At 34.6% G+C, this 24,430-nt stretch overlaps 1 protein-coding gene across 1 annotated transcript in view; it reads right to left on the minus strand.

Moving 5' to 3' along the window:
* Window positions 1–24,430, minus strand: part of LOC102031458 (dystrophin) — a gene marked incomplete at its 3' end in the record, with an annotated part of 438,907 nt that overhangs the window by 59,403 nt on the left and 355,074 nt on the right. The window contains exons 31-36 of the mRNA XM_005424869.2: window positions 21,817–21,927; window positions 18,035–18,208; window positions 16,158–16,313; window positions 12,577–12,747; window positions 3,408–3,587; window positions 1,380–1,508 (exon numbers count right to left, since the gene is read on the minus strand). Coding sequence (XP_005424926.1) covers window positions 1,380–1,508; window positions 3,408–3,587; window positions 12,577–12,747; window positions 16,158–16,313; window positions 18,035–18,208; window positions 21,817–21,927 — 921 coding nt within the window. The remainder of the gene's footprint in view (window positions 1–1,379; window positions 1,509–3,407; window positions 3,588–12,576; window positions 12,748–16,157; window positions 16,314–18,034; window positions 18,209–21,816; window positions 21,928–24,430) is intronic.

Below are 24,430 nucleotides of genomic sequence, written 5' to 3' on the forward strand. Positions count from 1 at the left end.
TAAAAGTCTGTTTTAGTATCTCCTGGCTGAAATTAATGGGGATCATTATTTCTAGGCAGATTCTTATCTGCAATAATATTGCAGCGTATTTCAGGATGCACTAAATTATTCTATGTTCCTAAAGCTAGGAAGAGCTGCTAATTCATGTATTATAGAACTGGATGTGTAATTGTTGCTTTCAATACTGCTCAAGGCCATAGTTCAGACAAGTAAGAATGATCAGATTAAGAAAAAAAAAAGTCCTAATTTTTCCTATAAATCTATCAAAAATTAAAAAAAAAAAAAAAGAAAAAAAAAAGAAAAAAAAATGTACCTTAAAGAGGGCAAAATCCTTTATCCTCTGCAATATTAATCTTAACAGTAGATCCCAGTACAGGCAGAGGCCAAAAATAGATAGCAAGGCATTTGGGAATCAGAAATACAGTTGGGCATTGAGAATTACATTTTACTGTCTGGATGAACTACCTTTGTGCAATGCAAACATAAATATAGGTATTGATAATTTTACTTTGCATCTGATGGTGGCAAAATTGATCATTCATCTACAAAAGCCAGTATCATAATCCTGCTGAGATCAATGAGGCATTGATTTATGCCCTAGAATTTGTAAAATTTTGCTGCAGTAAATGGCATCATTATGTCAGTGTCAGCAATACAATTCTGATTTTGATTTGCAGAGTCTACTCAGATATTATGTGAATAAAGTAAAATTTCACATTGACTTCAGAAGAAAAAGAAAAGCCCCTTTAGATAATAACTTGATGTTGTTATTAAAGCAGGTATTTTAAAGGAGATATTTTAACATACACACCCATATTACAAGCTAATTTTTCATCAGTTGGTCAAATGATGCAATTGGCCAACTAAAACCCCAAGCTCAACACACTAACTCCTGATGCTATAGCTAGATCAACATATAAAATTCTTGTCTGTGTTGCTGATCTGGCCTCAGTGTAAGCAATGTTTGTAGAATTAAGACAATCATATAACAGAAATATCATACATACTGGAAAAGTATCACAGAAAAACAGAAATACAATTAAAAATAAAGGGGACAGAAAAGGAAAATATTTTGTTCAAACAAAACAAAATCTTGAGTTAAAGGAATATTTTCCAGCACACGTGTTAAATAAGCTGCTGTTTTACTCAACAGGAAGTTCCCAAGAATTATAATAACAATCTGGTTTTATTTCTGCAGGGATTTAATTTTGGTATTACAGAACAAATTTATTAAGTAATCTACAAGTTGCCAGAGGGTAGCTTTAGCACAGAAAAAAGAATTTTAATCCATTTGTGATACCTTTTGAAATATGCTAGTTGTGATACAGTCCTTTTTAGAATAAATTAATGCTTTCCAGTAAATCACATTTTTTTTTTACCTTAAGAATTTCCTCTTTTTGCTGGGGTTTTTGTTTGTCAGATTCATCCAACAGTATTTCAGCACGATACATCCAAGTAGTGACATTAGCTACATTCTGATCAAAAGCCTCCATGTGCTTTTGATATTCCTGTATGTGGAAAAGGTAAATACTGCATACAAAAAATGTAATCAGAACTGAAATAACAGCTGTAGTTATGCCAAGTGTGGCAAACATGCACACATTATGACATTATGAAAACTTGTTTATTTTACACAGTAACTTCTTGTTTAGTGAAGGATAGAATCTGCTGTTTGTTTCCTTCACTTTTCTTGAAAAAGACATTCTAGGGGAGAGAGAGAGGCTTCCAAAGTGACAGGCAGCAGGATGACAGAATCACAGCAAGACACAGGTGTCGGCAGCTCAGCGAGGTGCTGAGAGGAACAGGAAGCTGTTAGCCAGACCTACAGGAGCTGCAAAGGAGCATCTCCCAAGAACAAGGTACAGAATTCATTTTGGAAAGCCAGTCAATTGACTGAAACTCAGATGGCCACAAGGATGCACTTGCAAAATCACAACCAAGACTGGGAGCTTTGTATCTAAACCTCTTATGGACACTTCATCTAACTTCTCTGCTTTGCGACTTTTTATTTTTAAAAGCTATTCTAGTTGATATTCTGATAAATCTTCATTTCTCTTCTTCATTTAAAACTTTGTCTTTTTTGGGTGAGCCCCCTAGAATGGGACCTATGCATATCTCACACAATACATATGTAGACCACATACCCAAAATCAAAGGTATTACTAATCCTTTTGGCACCCAAATGTACCTACCTTTATTTTACACTGTTCTAAAATTGGTTAAAACCCCTCAGTTACCTCTCTTAGATCTTTTTATCATGTGTTTAGCAAATTTTAACCACATAATCCAAAGCAGGGAAACAGGAACACATATCAACCTGTAAACTCCATTATATGCTTCTTACTATCTGTTCCACATTAAATCTGTGTACCTACATGATCCTGCATGAAATGCTTAAGTTTTCCAGATACTTTACTCAACTGAGGAAGCTCTGTAGTGATGCTGTATATTTACTGCCAAAGTATTTGTACAGCAGCCATACAGATTCTAGTGGAGCTCCAACACATCAAGCCCTGAAAAGTCATAACTAAGGCCAACACACCCTTAAAAATCACTTCTGTTTCTCCACAGGAACAGAAAGAGCATATAAGATTTCCCAAAGCATTCTGACAGCCCAGTTTTTAACACCCTTCTGTGGTTAAGGATTCAAGCTGTCACCTCTTCATGACAGAATGAATAAAGTTATGTGACTATCTGTAGTTTGAGGCAGCTGGGGATGAGGCTCCTGAATCTGTATGAAATGTGTATTAGGGGTTTTACTGTCTACTACACTTAATCCAGTCCCCTTAAGGAATTATCCCCACTTAAACATGCCTTATAAACCTATGTAAAGGAGGATCATGAAGTTCTGAAAGACCAAATCAGAGTCCTTCAGCACATCATGTGTGCACTCTGAGAAGAGCTTACGACTTACTTGCCTCTAAAATGAATCAAAACTCACACACACCAGAACTACCCTGTGGGCCAAACCAACTTGCAAGTGGAACTTATTTCCCAATTGTACTGTTCAAACAGAAATGCTAATGCAGCTGAAAGTAGCTGATGTTGGCATCAATACTAAGACTTTCTCAGCTTGCTTGACTATTATTTTTACTTGACTACTGAAGTAATCTCTGTCCTTTAAACTGCATCTGATTTATTAGGAAAAAAAAAACAAACCAAAAACAATGCAAGAACTGTTGAGAGAGATGGGATTGCAAACTGCTAACAATCAAAATTCCACTTGGTAATCGATGAGATTTTTCAAAACATCCACAATGTACTAAGCAACAATCAATCTGATTGCCTGTGTACCCGTGTATTCAATAAGCACAGTCCAAGGCACCAGAAAAAGCACTTCTATAAGGCTGGGCATGTACAACTAGAAACCAACATTTCCTCTGTGTGAAGAAATGCATTTTCCTTACCAGTAAGAGATTGAACCATTCCTCAGCACGTGAAGTTACCGCTTTCCAGTTACTGCTCAGCAGGCTGAGTTTATCATCCACAAGACTTTCCTTTCCTTTCATCACTGCCTTCAAATTCTCTCCTAAGTCACTGATGCTCTTAAGCTGGACCTGGCGTTTCTCAATCTCCTTCCGTGTTGCCTACATGAGCAGAACAAGAAATAAAATTTCTGGGAATTAAAAATTATCCACAGCAAGAACATGAAATGTTAAATCAGGCAGCAAGTTTATACTAGAACACACAGTCTTGCTTCCTATAGGAAGGGAAGGCACTCTGTAAAGAGCAGCAAATACAAAGCAAATTGTTTCTCTTGAGCTCTGATAAAATTGTTTATTTTCTTCATCTTCTCGCAATAGCTTAATTTTAAAAAAGTGCAAATTATCTTCCAGTGTTCAAAATATAGTTTCAATAATATTTATATAGAGATGTTTAAAGTTACTTTTCATATAACAAAATTAGATAGTTATCAAATAGCACATAAAGCTTACATAATAAATGGGACAATAATACACCATCATGATAGCATCTTAAGACAGAAAGCTCCATCAAAAATAGTCTAGTGAATATTTTATTATTTGATTACTTTTCAATGCAATCTTTTTCAGAAGAAATCGCGTTATTTCATTCTGTTAAACTTATTTCCTAATTGTAGAAATACACATTTTCATTACATACACTTGGGATTTCATTCTGCAAACCAAAATACTAAAAATAAGCTATAGCCCATAGCATTTCTAAGCTTGAATGACTACAACACATATGCAGTGCTATAAAGTCAGATTTCCAGCATCTCTTCCCAATGTTATCTCACCTTATAGATCTGATATGTAAGGTTACATAATTTACTTATTATTCCTGTCTTAATATTCACTGCAACACACAAGATGTCTAAGAAAAGGAACAAATCCCAACATATTTAGACAACATGTAAAAAAGCAGGTGTTTAAATACTAAGCAGTGAGATGACACAGTGCAAAGTACAGCAGTCTTACTGAACACTCAAGGAGAGGCACAAACTCCTTACAACTAATTTTGCATATAACCAGTTTTATGAGAGAAATGTATCTGAGATCCTTGGCACCTGATAGCAATGATCCAGGCACATAAATCTCTGCTTATAAAATAAAACTGCAAGCACTAAGTGTTCCAAGATGAACACAAACAGAACTTAGTAGAGAAGGAAGAAGTACTGGTCTTCAGAGACATGGATGTCTCAGGGAAACCTAAATACAGTAAAAAAAAAAATTGTTCAAACAAATGGCAAAACCAATACTTCAATCTCAAGATGAATGCTGTTATGCAGTAGAACCCCACCTTTATGACCTCTATACTATCATATCTCTCATGGTCACACATCAGTATTATTTTGTTGATAGTGTATCGGCAGTGAAAGTAGAATGTTCATTTTTCAATAAAGACAGTATAAAATGATTCTTTTTGGTAAAATAGAACCTTAATAGTACCTTCAATGTATTCAGTGTGCCATGTTTAAAGCAGCAGCTCACTTCCTGTGCTTAACAGAATTCAGGATCTCATTTTGCAATGTTATTTTACAGAAAAAACTCTTACACTTGTATTTCATGTAAGTATGAGAAATTTTCCCCATGCTATCAATTTTCTAAAATGCACAGGATATGTAATAGAACCAAGGTATGATTGATGCAAATTATTAGCAATATACTATATAATTATAGAATTTGAAAAGGAGCATTTAAAATTTCAGCAGGTTCTTGTCAGATTAAAGGAAAAACATGCCCTCTTCTAGTACTGTTTTATTTGTTTCACAGCAGGTGCAAAGTGTCATCATGAAAAAAGAATAACACAAAGGATATAATTTACCCTCAATTGAAGATGGAAAATTTTGATCAGCTTTCTTTCATTTTCTAAACTTTTTTCTTTCATTTGGAAAAGACTCTCTGAAGTGTATTTACCATGGGTTGTGGTTTATTTTCTATTTTACATTTACGAAAATGCTGACTAATCTTGGGCTATATAAATAAATATTAATCCCAACTAGTAAACAGATGGACCAAACAATTAAATGTCTGTTAAACAAAACTGCTACCCGAAAAACAGATGTGTAATTCCCTAAGTGTAAGAAACACATTATTTCCTTTCAAAGTAAAGAATTACTGTAAACTAAAGACTAGATGCACCTCTGGGCAAGATGGATTCTAACTCCCTCGTGTAATTGCAAGGGACATGAACCAAGTAAATCACACTTCCCCTCATTGTCTTAAAAAAAACATTATGGCCCTCAACACAACATTGAAGGGACAAAAGCTTTTTCCTCAATACTTTAAATCTCCATTATTACAAGCCTGAATACAACTGAAAAACTAGTAGAGTCTGTAAAGTCAGTGGGATTCTGTGCTGCATTATCAGCTATGATTTCCTCTGTAGGTTATGAAGTGCACCAGGTAAACTAACTTGCTTTCACAACTTCAATAAGAGTTTTTTGGTTTGTTTTTTATTTGGCATATCCGCATTATATCCCTAAGAATTTCCCATTTTTCTTTCCAGTATTACTAGAAAGTAATAGTCTACACATACTTTGTTCACTGCAATATAACAGACAGCACTGTTAAATTTTCTGTAAAAAAAAAAAATCAAAAGTACTACTATTAATTCAACAATATTACATAAAACAAAGAAGTATGTGTCATGATGCAAGGATTTAATAAGATTATTTCAGGAAAAGTCAGGGAGTGGCTCTTAAATTCTCCTAATTTTTAAAGAGCAATTTCCACACAGCCTTGCTGGATTTAAGCTCCTTTCTGGTCGCCATAACATGAAATTGCATTCCAGCTGTGTGGTTTATTTGAAAATATATAAGAAAGTTGTAGAATTTAAACTACAGAATTAATAGAATTAGCTTTGCAAGTTAAAAATTACATTTAAAACACCTAGAACCTTAAAAAATCTCCAAACCCCCAAGTCCCAAACACCACCACAATGAGTACAAGATGAAACATCAACAAATAAAGTGGTTAAACTCTTCCCAGAAGGACTAGGCAATTTATACATTTTGATTTTGTGTGCTTATCAGGGTGAAACTATGTAACAAAAATAAAATACAGAAATGTAGGAGTTGTGAAAAGCTATTTTTCTGATATAATCATGGCATCTTGGGGAAACAAAAACATGTAAACAAAAGATTGAACTAAACATCCTAACACTAAGCATTCACTTACAGCTGTGAAAATTTATCAACAATGTTGAACAACTCCAAAACACATTATGTTCTTCTACTGTTTATCATTAAAATGAAGTTATTACATTATTTTTTTTCTTTTAAGACCAGTATATTTATTTATAAAACAAACTCTTATCTAAGTGTGTATTACCTGCTGGAAGAGAAAGGCTCCATAAATACTTCCAGGAAAGATATCTCCATTAAAATATCTATACAAATTATACAGATTATATTAAGGATATATATATAGCACTTCTCTACATATGCCACTATTTAGGATCACATCTACTAAAAGATACAAGAGTTAAGGTGATGTGAATCTCTCCCCAATCAAATATCAGTGATTCAGTTAGACCAAATTTTGAAGTGCCTCTTTGGAAGAAGCTCCTGTACTCCCACTTTTCTGAAGTACCAGTTATGGCTATTTGGTACAAAATACCACAATGGAAATTCTCTGACCCAAACAATTAATTTGTGTTTCACTGGCTGAAATGTTTCCTTTGCTTTTTAAGGAACTGTTATTCTTTTCTCACTCATGGTCATAAGAAAAATGTTGGTAGCCTGCTTTAATCAAAACTGAGGGATTACACCACCATGGAACTCCCAGGACTGGAACATTCCCAGGAGAAATGGCATCTAGGTTCCTGGCATCCAGGAAATTAAAGCAATCAGACAGACCCTGGTGCAACTCTGCATGCAGAGTACATCTCAGGTGATTGGTTTCTAATCCCATTCCCAGAAACATCAGAATGGAAAGAGGGAGAATCTGAGCTTCCTTTGTGCCAGTTTCATTCATCAGAACCTCAGGAAAGGAGTTGCAGTACAAAATAAAAGTTCTGTTTAAAAAACAGCTTTGGATAGGTGGAAATCTGTGTTGAAGGGAAACCATGCTGCAGCATGTAAAGTCATAGTGATGAGCTTTGCTGAGAATTTATAAGTGGTTTGTAGCTGCATACAGTAAGTAATATTTTACCTACTTTACATATGGATCCATAGGATGACAGGATGAATCATGTTTTAACAAATAATTGCAGTTCCCTGTGCAGATATTTACATTTTGAGTGGTGTTCACTGTCCTGTCCTGATCCCACTGGGCTGTGACATGTTCTTTATCTTTCAGTTTACTAAAATATACTTACAGGAGATTTTACAAAACAGTTACAACTGTTTTGTTTTGGTTTTTTATTTGATGGTTTTGTTTTACTGTGATGATTTTTGTACATCCCTCCCATCACCAAATATCAACTAGGAATTAATTGTGTTTGTAAACAGAAGTTACATAGAAATGGGTTTCTCGGTGTTTTTGTGGATTTTTTTTTGTTTGTTTGGGTTTTTTTATTATTATTTCAATATTTTGTTGGTTTGGTTTGGCTTGTTTTTCTGAAGATGTGGTAAAAAGAGCTTCTAAGCTATAATTTATAATGATAAAACTACTATGTACCAAGATGAACTAATGATTTTTTTTTCCAAACAAACCAGAATTGTAAGAAAATGCAGGGGATAGTATATTTAATCATGATGGTCATTAACATATGTAGATTTAAAAACACAACAACAATGAATGAGCGAAGAAAAGTTCTGTGTGCCTTTACACTGCCTGTGATCTTGGGATTACGTGAAAATACTCTGCAATTAGAATCTTTCTAAAAGAAATTTGGTGGCTCAGCTCTCACAGGTGGGATTGCAGAATTAATCAGAAGCTGACATTATGGTCTTCTCAGTGGTTGACTATACATATTTATTTGTTTATTTACAGCACATCTTTTATTTTTTATTGCATTTTGGCCAGTGACTATGAATTAGTTGACACAATTTACAGTTTGTCTTCTTCTATGGATATTACTGACAGGAAATATGCTGCTAAATGTAATTCTAAGTACTTCAAGTCAACTTTATACTCACTGGTATTACACACGGTGTTAAAAAATCAGATTAAAGCATTGGCAGAGTCATACTGCTGATAGTAGGGAGTGATACAGAATTTTCCTGGTAATACCATCTGCCATTTCCTTTTTAAGAACATGGTTTTCTGGCAATCTAATTCTTATCAGTCCAGTTCCTGATTAAAAGACAAATAAACCCTGCAGTTGTTAACGTCTTCAGTGATAAATATGTTCACTAAATCAGAATTCTAATTATAAATGGATTTCTAATATACGATGTTTAATGACTATCTTTCCACCCGCATGTCATTTTTCTTATCTATTATAAACAGAGCTGAATTCAAATGGAAAGATTTAACTTGTCTCTACTGAGCAGAAAGGCAGGATTTACAGTTTTCAGTATATTGCCCATCTCATTTCACATAACTCAGCCAAGTTTTTGTTCCATTCCTTGAAAAATTCTACACGGGAACAAATACCACATTTCCCTTGATGTCCAGATTAATGGTATCTTTCATTAGCTTATTTTCCTATTCAAGATGGACATTCCTTTTTACTTCAAGGTGTTTATACCTTGAAGACAACGTTCAGATGTATGATTTCTTTTATTGTCAACTCTATAATTATCTTCATAACCCTCTGAGTTATTTTCACTTTTAAGAAGACTTGGGTGCTGAAAATGAATTAGAAATAAGTGCACTAATAAATATAACTGCTTCCTTGTCCTGTAAAGAAAAAAGATGATTAGCTCTCTGCTTAGATATATCGACAGCAGCACACATCCAATTTTCAGTTCATTTGCACTATTGAATTCTCCTCTCTCTTTCTCCATTTTCCATCTTTGTTTTTCTGCAGACTTTTGTCACAATGGGAATCTGCTGGGCTTAATTCATCTCCCAGTGCATTTCATTAGATTGGTTACTGTCTTTGGCAGCCTACTTACCCAGGAAGTCCAAAGCCCAAAGCTGTGACATTAATCAGCTACTGTGAGGCTCTGGTTCTGGGGACTAAATTATTGATGTACAATTTTGTGTGATGCCTCAATGAAATCCACATAGGAGTAGAAGCATCGTACTTATTTATGAAGTCCCCACAAGAATTTTAAAGTGTCCAGGATAAAATGCAGCACTGTCTCCTAGTGGGAGCAGATTCTTTAGGAAAAAGCACGATCCACATAATTTCTGTAAATATTTACACTTGTAAGTCTAGGATTTGCCACATATACTACCTGTTGGATTGTTCCACATTAGAAGTCTGCTTACATATATGTGAATATTTGTTTATATTTTCTAAAAGGCAATTTTAAAATGGAATTTTGAAAGCCACTCAGTACATATGTATTTTGCCAAGAGGCAGCTGCTCTCACCCAAAGTTGTTTGTTCTTATTTTAGTGATGAACTGACTGAAGGGGAAGAGCTGAGGTACTACATGAGTTTAGACTGTTGTGAAGGCTTTGGGGAGTATTTGAAGCCAAAATATGCTTTTTACCAGTTTTTCCTTCAAAACTTTATGTATCAGTTCCCGGTGAGAATTCACAATACTCAGCAGCACTCTTTAAGATTAGAAGTTGGAATGGTTCCTGTCTGATTTTTTTTTTGTGTTAATAGTTCTTATTTTAATTAGCTCCTGTTACCTTTTTTGATTGTCTTCAGATAAAGAATACGTTGTACTTGTTGTAGCAAGCTTAAGACATAACAAAGGCTTCCGACTGTGCAGATGCACTAATGATCAGGTTTTAGGTCCTAATTATGCAACTTCTGAATCATTAATGTTTGTATGTAACAATAAAGTGATATTAAGGACAAGTCTTTCTCTTTAAACCCCTGAGAAACTACATACATCTGTATGTATGTATGTACGCATGCATGCATATATGTACGCATGTATGACAGGAACATGAAGTGTATGTTTCAGTAGAACTGTACTGTGTAGTCACCACTGAAGATTATTTTTATTTTACTGAGAGAATGGTCTAACTATCTAGCAGGTTAGTTTGGGGATGTTAAAACATGAAGATTTTCTAATTTGTATCCTTAAGATCTGACATTTCTCCTTTGTTATGGGAGTTAGAGAGTCACTGGAAAGCTGCACAGCAGAAAAATTAAGGGGTGTTGGTTGACAGGTATAAACGTGAACCAGGTTGGCCCAGGGGGCCAGGAAGGCCAATGGCACCTGGCCTGGATCAGCAATAGTGTGGCAGCAGGACCAGGGCAGGGATTGTCCCCCTGTACTCGTCACTGGTGAGGCCACAGCTCAAATCCTGTGTCCAGTTTTGGGCTTCTCACTACAGGAAAGGCATTGAGGGGCTGGAGTGAGTGCAGAGAAGGGCAGCAGAGCTGGGGAAGGGTCTGGAAAGTCAGTCATGTGAGAAGCAGTTGAGGGAGCTGGGGGTGTTCAAACTGGGTATTTAAGCACTGGAATGGGATGTCCAGGGAAGTGGCAGATTCACCATCCATGGAAGTGTTGATGAAAGAGCTGGACATGGCACTTAGTGCTGTGGTTAATTGCCATGGTGGTGTTCGGCCAAAGGTGGAACTCCAGGATCTTAGTCTTTCCAGCCTTCATGATTACGTGATTCTAAGACCATAATATCAGTCCAAAGAAATGAGAGGAGCTGCACAAAATTTACTGCAGGAAAAGCAGCAAGTGAAAATAAGAAAACATCAGGCAACCATAAGAGAGAACAATGGGGGTTGCAGGGATTTAGGTTTTGATTTGAAAGTGAAAACTGCAGTGGTCAAAGTAGTAATTTTAAGTTAGTAAGAGAAAGAGTTGATATTTTTGGATATCGCTTTTAAAATACTGTCTTTCTTAGGGACTGATGATCAAAAAAAAAGAACTCTAAACGTAACAAAAGATGTGTAGACTGTGGGGTTTTTAATTGTTGTTATTCTAGTACTGTTATTAGTTTGCAAATCATCATTGCGTTTTAAGGCTAAAGACACTTTATCAAGCTCAGAAACTTGAAAGGATTAAGTAGAAACAAAAAAAAAAAACCCAACCCACAAAACAACTTTTACTCAAGGGCCTTGAATCTTCACTGCCATTAAAAATCGGGAAGATTGCCTGTGTATAATTCATTATTTCTATAATGCATAGTGAAACTAGTAAAACGTTTAGAGGATTTCTCCATTAAACAAAGCAGAAGCGATTTTGGTGGTTTTTTTTTTTCACAAACCTCCAATACTGTTTAAGGGGATTTTTGTTTGTTTGTTTTGAAATTATATAGAAACGCTTGTTCAAAATGCTGCTGGCTGCACACTGTTATTTGAAATTTTGAAGCTTTGGATAATGTTGACCATAGTGTGCTCTAAAATTCAGATTTTGATATGTGTGAATAATGATTACTTTGTTTGTTTATGACCTCAGCTAGATTGGATTTCTATTACATGTGCAGAAAATTAAATAGATTAGCTACTGTTGAATAATAACATGCCAATTTTTAGCATCACACAGAAATACTCTGTTTTATACAGACATCATGCATTCCTCAGTTTCTGTAAGATGTTTATCTAAATTGTGATTTTGAGGAAAGTTTTGATTTAGGCTTTGAGTTTTAACCTGAAAGATGAGTTCAGGGTAAAGTCTCATGGAAGTAGGAAGCCCTCAGATGCAAAGGAATGAACTACAAATCTAAGAGCAAGAAAACAAATATCCTGGCTGCTATGTGAACACATAGAATATATAGTGTTCTGGCATCTTTAATCTTTCATGTACTATTTAATACCTTTCTAACCATCAGTAGAATGGTGTAAGATATCTGTTCTTACATGGATACTGGGTGGTTGATTTATAGTACTCTAAAAAATTAAATTCTAACTTCAAATTCATCTCCATGAAGATTAATGCAACGTGAAGGTGAATTGTGTTATTGATCTCTGAAGAGACAAGAAGGTTTGAACTTTTCTGAGCACTAACGCTAAGGCGAGATAATGCCAAAACATTCACGAAGTTCCACTAACCAAAACACCAGAATTGTTAATTCTTTTTCTTTATTACAGACTAAATCTACCTTTCTGCAATATCCACGTGTGTGTGTTACATTTTTACCTTGCCCCAGGCGATTTCAGCATCCAAATTGCTCGGCATCCCCTGCGCAGCCGATCTCTTTGTCAGTTCCGCGTCTGTCGCTGCGAGCCACTCTGTCAGGGCATTGATCTCTTTCCTCAGTTTCCGGGACAATTTCAAGCATTTCTCTAACTCCTGCTTCTTTTCTGTCACCTGCAGAAAGAATAATCTTCCTTATCAACCCTTCAGTGTAACAGGTCTGATGGCTTTCATATAACATTTTCCATAGGCCACTTTTCTATAAAAACTATTCTTGGGATTCCACAGGTGAAGGTGCACTTTTAGTACAGGTATATCTTGATTTTTTTTTCTCTCAGTATCAGTAATTCTGCTGCTAGAATGCAAACACCTACAAGAAAATTATGTGCCTAAAGATGCATTGAGTTTGAACTACTAACAGAGCTCCAAAAACCTCCTCTGCTGTTTTGAAGTTGTGCATAGCAAATTAATTTAGAACAACTGAATAAACAGGTTTTCCTAGAGACACAAAATAGATGTCAAAACCCTTCACAGGGCCTATTTTAATATAGGTGGCCACATAGGAACTGGGATTCCTCAAGGTTTTTTTCTGTGTAGCTAAGCTACATGGAAAAAAAGACATACCAGTCAAAGAAAGCCTCAAAACTTGAAACACAATGTCACTGAATAATGTCAAACTAAAGTAGCACATTTAACTTTAAGGTTTTAATTTTCTGAATGCTTTGGATGTAAAGTACTCGGGATGACCTCTGCTTTAAAGCTCTTTTAAACTTGGTACATGGTACCTGGAAGGAAAGCTGAGTAATTATATTGCCTTGACTGTCTCATACACATTTTGAAAGAACAGGACAATTACAGCATTTCTTGCAAGCCCTGAGACTCTTCAGGGAGAGGAAGAGAAGGTTTTACTTAGTTAGCAGAGAAAGCAGAAGAGTAACTTAAGAGATCTTAGATGGGAAACTACACTACAATAGACAACAGGAAACTAGTAGCAGAAAATAAAAATTAATAAATTATGCTGTGATTGTAAAAACCCCAAACAGAGAAGGAGGATTAAAAGTGTCCCATAGATCACTATTATTTAAAAGAAATTCCTAATTAGCTTGAATGTCAAATAGTAATCATGTTAAGACTGTAGCCATTGATTTGTATTTAAGTATTTTTAAATAGCAAAAAACTTTCTACAGTGGTAGAAAACTGCACCTACTAAAACTATTTTCTCCTTTGCCATTAAGAACAAGTAGTGGTACAATGATCTAATGGATTAGTAGATCAGCTGCCAAGGAGAATTTGAGATTTTAAAATGTAACAGGATGTTACAAGGTTAGGTACATGGCTTTTGCTATCCCTGAGTAGGGAGATGAGATTTGCCCAGGGAATAAGCTATAAAGCGTTCCTGATAATTTATTATCACTCTGTAAAGGCTTACTACTGAAATCTCATAACATTTTCCACTGAATATGCTTTATGTGCTTTCTTGCATGCCAAATTTATTAAATGAGACCACAGAACTTACAATCAGGCCAAGAGTACATCCCTGGGAAGGACCATAAAACAGCTTTTTAGAGCTCTATTCACACATGGAGCCAGGATTTCCACCTCTTCTTCTGAAGAGTGTAATAGCAATTGTAAATAACATTACTTAGCAGCAATACAATGCAAAGTGCACTACCCTGAGCCTGATTGCCTGTTTAAGAATTTTAAACACCCGGTATATTATAACATGAAGTTACTGATACTTATCAAAACAGAGTGAGAATAGTTGTGTTCCTATATACATCTCTAACATGTGCTTATTATATAAATAATACAATATCACCATAGACATTGCGTATATCCAGAGGTTACTGATTAATCAGTTTGTTAGTACATCAAATGTAAAGATGCATTTTCTACAAAAAAAATAGGAAACAGTGCCCTCTAAAGGCCTTCTGGTTTAGAAAATGTGATCGTGAGTTACTTTATTTATGAGGGGGTCTCTTGAAATAGTTCCTGCAAAACCACACAAGTGAACCTATCCTTGAAGATGTGTCTTTCCCTCAGACCATAAATTTCAGTCTTAAGACTCACTATTAGTTATAACTATTGTTAGTTTTCTCTTAAAAGGTCTTTTTCTCAATGTAATCAATTAGTGCTGATAATAGCTATTCAATTCCTTTATTTCTATATATCTGGGCTTCTGTAACTTTCTCTTAAACTGTAAATTACCATGCTGAGTAAAACTAAATGTGAGAAATTCCACCTAGGGCAGCAGAGATAAGCCCAGCACTGCAAATTTTTGAGACACATCAATTTGCAATATGGCTCACTTAAAGTCACTAATGGCTCCCTAATGGTACATTTTTATCCCTTCATTAGATAAGAGAGGTTTCCTACAATAATAGCACCTGTTTGCTTTTAAGTTAAACATTATGCAAGAATAAATGCCACAGTTATTTCTAAAATAATGGAGAGCTCAAACATATTATCCAATCCCAAATGACAGCTATCCACACCTACTGAAGCTGACTCCAGTTTTCCTGACACTCAGAAGATTGATGTCTCTTAATACCTTTACTTTCTAGCAAGAGAGAACTGTTTAAATTTAGATTCCCTAATGAGTATTATCTCTGTCAAAAGTAACATAACTCTTACTGCTTTATCATACTGTAGTCACCAGGGTTTGAGTCTCATTACCTGTTTAAACAACATACTGGCTCTCAGTATTACCATGGGCTCATTTTCCTAGCTATTAATAATTTATTATTTGAATAATTTATAATTTTAAAATTAAGAATTTGCTTCCTGTCCTGTTTTGTGTTTTTCAAGTGCATAAATTTTAGAAATAAACAGACAGGTATTATGTATCTTTCACAATTTTCATTCATCCAGTCACAGCACCAAATTCAATCTCATCCTACAGTTTTCAGAAGTTCTTTGAATAGTTCTAATGAGGGCAAGAGAAACTAAACAGAGTAATGAAGGATATGTGTTTACTGAATTATTTAAATGAAGTCTTCTTGAGGACAATGGCACAATGTCTCTTCTGACTCTAGTTAATATTGGTTAGGTCCCTGTCCATCCTACTCTCTTTAGGTTTTGCACAAGTGCCTCTTCAGGAAAGCTCCAGTGGCAAGAGGTTTTTTTTTCAATAGATTTCTGAACAGCAAGAAATGGAAATTATATCCTTTAAGATCTATACAGTCAGAGGCGGTAGTAGATTTTTCTCTTTTAGGAAGCAGTCCTATAAGTAAAACTTGATCTAAGTAATTTCCTGATCTGAAGTGACTCTTTGAGGCATCAGAATGAAACAACATCCCCCATTTGAACTCTAAAAACCAATGAACTAGCAGGAAAAAAAATACAATATTAAGAAATTAGAATTTTGAATTGCAATAGAAGAATTTTTTTCTTTTTCTAGGTGGTTGTTTTTTTTTCTTCAGAGCAACTGAATAGCCATGCTGGTGATTGCCTTTGCCTCCACTCCTTCTCTCCCACTGGAACAACCTTGAAAGGACCCAGTAAAAAATCCCATTTACTTACCCCACCGAGGTTACTTTTCACTTTGCTAGTACATGGTTTTATATTAAAAACACAGAACTTACCTTTGCACCTAATTCATTATATTGCAGCTTCAAAGCTGTAAGCCTTTCATCCAGTTCCTTTGGGTTCTCAGTCTGCTGCTTCTGAACAATCTGCCTCCCAGTTTTTATCACTGTTTCCACTTCAGATTTCACCTCACTCAGGTTTTTATATAATTTCTAATCAAATAGAAATATAAAAGTGAAACACCACCATTAAAACATGAAAACTAGAAAAGACCATTGGAAGTATTCAGAATCCAAATTCAGAACAGTTCATCTTTACCAACAGTAACCTCAACCTCACTAAAGCCTAATTAACTAAACTAATAACTAAACTAATTTTAGTGTTATAAAATGTTATACATGAGAAAGTACACATAATTATTAATTGGTTTAGTCTGTTACAGTGGTTGTTTTAAAACTTAGAGAATGCAGCATTTAAAACAACAACAGATATCTTCTGTCAACTCATACAGAATGTTGGACGTATTTGAACCACAAATACCCATTAGTTTTTAAAATCTGTCATTTTTTCATACTGCTAAATCTAGAGACTGGAAGGATGGAGGATTTCCCTTACATTTATTAAGTGTCGTACACTAAAAAATTAAATTAATAAAAGTGACAAAATGAGGTGGACCTACAATTACTACTTTATTTACTTAGAGTAGTATGTCTAACTCCTTTCTAGGTGCTTAATATGATAACAAATTCTTCATTCCTGAAAAGTGGCCAGTAAATTAGGAAGCTGTTGTATGATGCACATAAATTGTCTACATTCTGAATACATACTACAACTAGATTTTGAAAAACAGGAACATTATGAGAATCCTATTAGTTAAAGATGGTCTAAAACCACTATAAGGTTTCCACAAAATACATCAAGGCTGCAAAAGCCACCTGCTGAATGAAGACATATTAATTCAGTACAGAGCTTCTAACTACCACATCATTTTAATAAGAATGCCATTCTCAAAAGAATATGAATTTAAGCGCAAAATTTTTCTTCTTTCATTTAAGAAAAATGAAAGATGTAAAGCAATAACACTGACTTGTCCTATGCTCATTTTCAAAATTTAAATGCTTTCTACATTTACATCTGAAGGAGGTTGGGAAGGGGAGACCTTCAGGCATGCCATTGCCCCAGTAAAAACAAGACCCACAGAAAAAGACAGTAAAAACAAGACCCAACAAACAAACCAAACAAAGTTGGAAAAAAACCCAAAAAACCAACCAAACAAAAAACAACAAACAAACAAACAAACAAAAAAAAACCAAAAATGCCCCCCCCCAAAAAAAAAACCAAAAAACCCCAGCTACTTTTGCTGTTATAATCTTCTTTTTATGATCGTCATCAAGAATGAGGTGTTTAGCTTTATTTATTTAAGGGGAGCAGGATTATAGTGATATTAAAGAGATATGTACAGATTTTCCTCATATTCTTTTGGAAATATTCAGGTCATCTTTTGCTCTTGAACTGAGAGAAAGCCATAGCATGCCATCTCATGGAAGTTTTAATCTATGGTTTTCCATTTTGCTTGGTGTTTCCTGGTTAAAATAGATTTGTGTTCCATAACACATCTTTTGGTTATGTAGCAGAGCTTCATGACTATAGAATGTTGCAGAAAATAGAGCCAATATGGGGAGATAAATTCAATTGCAGGACAGGAACTGGGACTTAGAAGGGGATCCTAACTGGCATTCTCACATAGTGAAAGTGCACATCTAGAGTTCTGAAGGGAAAATTTTGTTGTTTTTCTGGGGTTTTTGTTTGTTTGGGTTTTGGATTTTTCTGTGTAACAGATACTTTGTTTCTCATCTGCATTAAGGATAGTAATCTCTAATTTTTAGCTTTCTCTGCATAAAGCCAATAGAAAGACAGCATCCCGGATACTCACCATGCAATGATCCAGCTGTGATTGTACTACTTCCTGCTCAACGCTCTTCATCTCCAGCTTGGGCACCTGCAATTTCACTTCATCTAGAATTCTTTTACATTCTTGGAGGCGCTGTTCAAAGTTGGCTGGCTTCTGAAACAAGCGGAACTTCACAGACACATCCTGCAGCTTTTTCTGAAAAGAAAACATGAGCAAGTAGAAAGTGTGAAATCAAATCAATGCTGAAGACAAGTCTTAGTCCTGTTACTTGGAATACATTTTCAATCAGCAATTTCTTATTAAAAGAATATAAAACTTTTGGAGAAAATGCCAGTGGCAGACAATCTTGGGTCTGCACTGGAGGATAAAATTTCTTCCATCATCCAGGGCACAGGATGCAGCAGAGCCTGTGGCTAAAGAGCCTGAATACACACATAAAGAAAGGGACGAATTTCATAATTTTCAAGATTTAAAATGTTCAGGGGTGTGGGGAGAAGACACATTTAAAGATTTGAGCATAAGCCATCCCCATTGCAGAGTGAATGAATGATGTTCAACTCTATCAGTTGCTGCTTCTTGGTATGAGGAAGGAAACTTTTAGTCCTTCAAACAAACCTAAATAATGTGGCTTGGCAGTAAGTAGGTCTAGCACAAACCCCAAGATTTAGAGTATAAAATTGATTTATATTTCAATTTTAAAAAAGCGTAACCTAGAATAAAAAGAAAGCAATTTGAAGGCAGAAAAAAAACTGTGACAAGCTTGGTCTCTAATTTCACCATTTTCACAATTTTCTATCTTTGTGCACTAATTAGACTGCTTGCTCACATGATCCCTAGCTCAGGGGAAGGGGAAATAATTAAAAATAAAGAAAAGGAATTTTAATTATCTACTTGAAAAAGAACAAATTTCTCTATAGAAGTAAAGAGTGAAGTATTATTGAATAAGTTTTTCAACTCTCTTGGGAACAAAAAAAAAACAACAAAAAGAACAAATGTCACTAAGAAATAGCTAAGTAATTAAATAGGAACTCGGCATTTGCAAACACACTTGCAATTTTTTTATCTTCAAATCCTGGACACTTCCACTACAGTGTGGACTGTGCCATACAGATTTGAGGAAAAACTGTAACAAGGCTTGGAATTGGTCTATACATTGGTAAAAACCCTTCCCACATCTATCAGATTTCTGAAAAGGAGGCAGAAATCACGAGCAGCAGGCAACCTGGAGTACCACAGAAAAGCGTGTAAATATTCAGCAGCTCCTTCCAACAATACTCCTCTTTAAACACTTTTCATGAAATTCAGATCCAATGAGATAAGAAAGGAAATCTTTCTGTCTGTGACTAAGTGGACAATTCAATAAAAGTAGGGAACAAGGGTAGGAATAAGTGGCCTTATTTTTAATTCAGTGTATTTGCATACACTAAATTTGTATGTAATTTGTTTTTAGCACTCTCCAGCTTGAGGAAAGTCAAATCCTGTGAGAATCTTGCATTGCCATGTCTGTATCAGTTACCATTTGTGTTGGTAAATACATTAAAAGTTTAAAAGTTATTTAGAAATAGAGAGAATTACAATATTAATAGCAGAGAAACTAAAGCCATCTGTGAAGAGTCACTCAAGAATTGAAAAGTACTGAGGATCCGTAGGGGGGAAAAGAAGCTTGATATACAAGTGGGATCTAATTTATCATTTAGGACTTTCAATTAAGTTCTCTCAGATAACCATAACAGCTATATTATATATTTATATTTATCACCAACAGTTTTAAAATAATATTATATCAATGCTTAAAAGCAGCAAAATAACCAAAGTGGGCATTTGAAACAAATTGGAACATAAAGAAACCAAAAATGTTTTGTACTTGTTACAGCATAAAAGTCATGTATAAAGAAATTTTGTACCTGAATAATGTGTTCATTTCTGCTCAATTTGTCTCAAAAAGTCATTTTTAAAATAGAAAATTCATAAATAATTACTGGAAAATGAAAGGCCTTTATCTGAAAGTCTCAGTATGCTTTAACACATTTGTCAGTCTAGAAAAGAGACAATTGAGACAATTGTATTCAAAAAGTTGACCAGAAAAAGCATTCAGTACTGAATTCCAAAAAAATAATCGTTCATTAGAAAAGATTTTACATTCATGTAACATTTCTCAGCCTGTTAGGACTAACTAGGTGCTATACCACTATGGCAGAAAGAGATTTTCATTTTCCCAGTCATACTTTTCCCCTAAATTTAAAAATCAGAACTCAACTCTCAGACTACAATAATCTAAAAAGCCTGGAGAAATTTGGCTGCCATTATCACTTGCTTCAAAATCTCAATGCATTCACTTATTTTCATAGTTATTTACCTTATGCCCGAGTAATTGAATAATAGAATAAATATGTGAAATTAGAAAGATTACTTAGTGCAAAAAAAAAAAAAAGAGGAAATTATTTATAAGTGAGAATGTTATTCAGAAAATAGTAAGTGAAGACTGATTCCATGAAATGTGTTTTATCACTAAAGGTAGCATAATGATGGGAAGGTATTCAAGAGAGTTCAGTGGCCTAAAATCAAATATACTCATAAATATATGTAACAAAGGGTTCAGCTTCTACCTGCTTTGGTAGTTGGTATTTCCATTATGCATGTCAATTATGAATTTTTTTGTTTATATTTTATCTAATGTTAGCAAAGCAGTGTCTCAAGATGACCTCCACCAATTTTTCAAAACTCAAACTGGCGCACATAAACAACTAGAGAAACCTTACAAAGAAAAAAAAAAGTCTGCAGAGAGGTGGACTAATAAAAAAGGCACCCAGAAAGGGTTGTGCTCTCTTGCATGTTGTTGAATTCACAAACATTTATTTACACAGTCATCTGATGCCTGCATTTCACTGATGAAATATGGGCAACTTCCCAGCTGCCATGGAGACCATCAGAAGGTGAGTTAGTATGAAGAAAGGCTGAAAAATGAGGAAACATAAATATTCTCAACAAAGAAATCTAGTCCTGCATATAAGATGAAACATTAAAAAAAGTCAATTTGTTAATTTCAAATTATTAATCACTAAAAAGCAATTAATGATACCCATAGTAAAAACTGAAACCCAAACTGAGGTGCCTAGAAATACTTGACAGGGATGGATCAAAAAACGGCAATAATTAAATTATTTGTCTTTCTAATGAATTATGAAAATTTGTTTTGCCACCTACAAACAAAAGCCAACAAAACAACAACAAAAAACAAACCAGCAAAATAATCAAGAACGTATCATCAATGGGTAAAAATGTGTATTTCTCACTGTTGTTTATTCAGTCTTAATTTTCAAGGTCTGTGTCTATTAAGCTAGATGAGATAATGCATTAGCTAGCATTTTAAACTGATGTCTGAATTGCACAGCTCAGCATAATTTGTATTTCAAATGCAGCTCTACTAAAGATTTCCAAATATTTTAACCTATTTTGACAGTAAATATTTTCCAATACCTCAAAACCTACGTCAGAAAAGCCCCACTGCAATTTTATCTCTTAAAATGTAGGCACATTCAAAGCACCCCCTATCACATGGTGTCCCTGCCAGTTGGTAACATCAGTCACCTTAGAACTGCTGCCAATGACACAGGAAGGCTGGGATAAACAAATGAGCAAAAAGGAGATATGGATGGTATGTTTTGTCCACTCTGATTTTCTGGCTAGAAAGGACCAGCTAAAGCAGAAGAGATACCTTAAGAACACTTCAAGGTAGAGTAATAGTACCACTCATACTAATTTGAACGAGAGAAGGAAAAATGGTAGAAATAAAATTTGCCCACCTGTGCCACATCAATTTGGGAAAGGACTCTTTTGGCAGCATCTTTACCCCGGTTTCGTTTCTTCATTTCTTCCAAACTTATCTCGTGGCTTGTTAACTCAGATTGTATTTTCTGTTGGAAAACAAAGACAGCAATCAGCAAGGTTTGAGGGAACATTGTATGGTATTTAAATTATTTGGACCAGTTGATTTTGAACCATGTTGAACAGCAGTTCCAGTCTGTAGAGCCCTGCCAGCAGCACGAAGGAGGTGCCCCAGCCCCTCTGCTCAGTCCTGTGTCCAGCTCTGGCCTTCTCAGGGCAAGAGAAACGTGGCACTCATGGAGCAGCTCCAGCAGAGGGTGACAAGGGATGAAAATTAATCATAGAAAAAAGAATAGAAAAGTTATTTCTTTGCTATTCTTAATTCTTCTCATTTTCACAGGATCACCAGGCAAGGTGAGAGAAAACTGATCAATTATCCTGCAAGAACATCGCCTTCATCTTAGAGAGCTGTGCTATATCTAAAATAGTACACAATTTTAGGCATACTACTGACCAGAATCTATATTCTGTCAATCTTCTGTAGCTGAAAGCCCAACAACACACAGTTCATTGTTATACTAACTTCATATATTTTCTAACATATATTGCTTGTTATTGTCCGTCTGCAAAATCAGTGTGATGCAAAAAAAAAAAAAAACCCATCAGCTTTTTTTTTGGTTCACTATTAATCAACCATACAAGACAAAATTAACTTAAGTAGTGTTGGCTAGTGCAATGTAATAGAAAAGAAGTCCCAGAAAATATCTACCTGATACTTCAGGAAGATTCACATATAATTATGTTTAAATTGTTAGAAAATAAGTAATTGTTATTAGCAGAATTGCTAGACAGCACCACTGGAAAGAATTACCTTATGAAATAAGGACACAAAGCTATGTTCCCATCATGAGATGCATTTGAGGCCATTACTCCTGCATTAAAAAGTGATTTTTAATTTAGTCTTTTTTTTTTAATGGCATATAGCATTTTTCAGATGCCCCGAAGACCAGCTATAATTTGAAATATATGTACATAAATTTATCTTACACCACAGTAACTTTAATAGTAAAAATTAATATACGTGTATTTTTAATCACATTTTCATAGGTTATTAAGTACAAAGCTGGGTACACCATATGCTGCCTACTTTATACTGCTATTACATGGTTATAATGACTTCTATACCATTACAATCACTTATGCATTTCAACACTTAACTGAAAGCAGGTTTTCACAAGTTATATTGAATATTTACTAAAGTAAATTTTAAGAGAAAAATAAAGATACATGAAACCATTAAGTCTTTCCTAAGTTTAGTTGCAAGAATATATATATGACTCTAAATTATTCAGTACTATTTGGAGAATTAAAATATTTTTTCTAAAGCAAAGTATTTGTAAAAGCAAAATGACTAGCAGAAAGCCCCAAATTTAGATGATTTTTTTTCCTTCTAAAATTATAATAGCTATATATTTTTGATTTTTCATATTTTGAGTTATCCTTGACAGGGCTATTTAATGAATGGCCAGAAACACCTGGAGCAAATAATATAACTTTTTAAAATATGATACTTAATTTTTCAGAAAACAAAAATGGTCAATTAAAGAATGATTCCATCAAGAAGAGGAGGCTTATTTAATTGTTGAGCCTTTATTTTGTCCTTGTCTAATTTTATAAAGTGTGTCCGAATTGTAACAGGATTATCTTTCATTTTTGTGCCACACATGAACCAAACAGGTGGTGATTTAGTAAGTACCTGAAGCCAAATAATTTTTTCCTGCCTTGAATGTTAGACCTGTATAAGAAAGGAAGAAGTCAGTCTGAATGCTAAAAAAGATACTACATAAAACCAAGCATTTCAACAGTTTGCTCCCCCACCTCATCAATGAACTGGTTTTTGGTTGCATTTTCCAATTTACTTTGTTCAACCTCAGAGTCACTCTGAAAAGCTCATAATTGAACAATTCTTATCTGAATAGGTCAGACCAACACAGCAGAGATAAGAGTACTGTTTAAGCAATTAGGCATTATGGGACATTGCATAGAGGTTGTTCTATCTTACTATTTTAAATTGATCTGCAGGAGAGAGATGAAGTGTCATCTTCTTTGACACCAAAATGTGGAATTGGAGAGAACAAACACATTAGAAGAAAGATTAAAATAAAAGTTAGTAAGGCTTATAGTAAGGAAAGCCTTTTTTTTTTCTTTTTATTTTTATTTGCTACTGCTGCTCACAGGCAGAAAAATTAAATCAATCATTAACAGATATAAAAGAATTTATAACACTCGCCTGTGATGTCCATTATCATTCAATTTTTAAATGACCACCTTGACTTTTGTGTCTCTTCTGACTCACCAATTTATTGCATAAACTTCTTAACATCCATAAGAAAACACTATTTTTTTTCTTGTATTATCCCCATCTCTTCTTTTTTCAGTGGTACCTGCCTATTTCTCTTCTGTTTGTTTTTTTTTTTTTTTTAAATAAAGAGCAAAACTTGCCTTCGTTTAATTTCTAGTACATCAGAATATAATGTACTGTGTGTTACCAAGCAATACTACTGGGCATAAATTATTGTGTCCTACACCTTA

Source organism: Geospiza fortis, unplaced genomic scaffold (genome assembly GCF_000277835.1).
Source record: "Geospiza fortis unplaced genomic scaffold, GeoFor_1.0 scaffold20, whole genome shotgun sequence".
NCBI lineage: Eukaryota > Metazoa > Chordata > Aves > Passeriformes > Thraupidae > Geospiza > Geospiza fortis.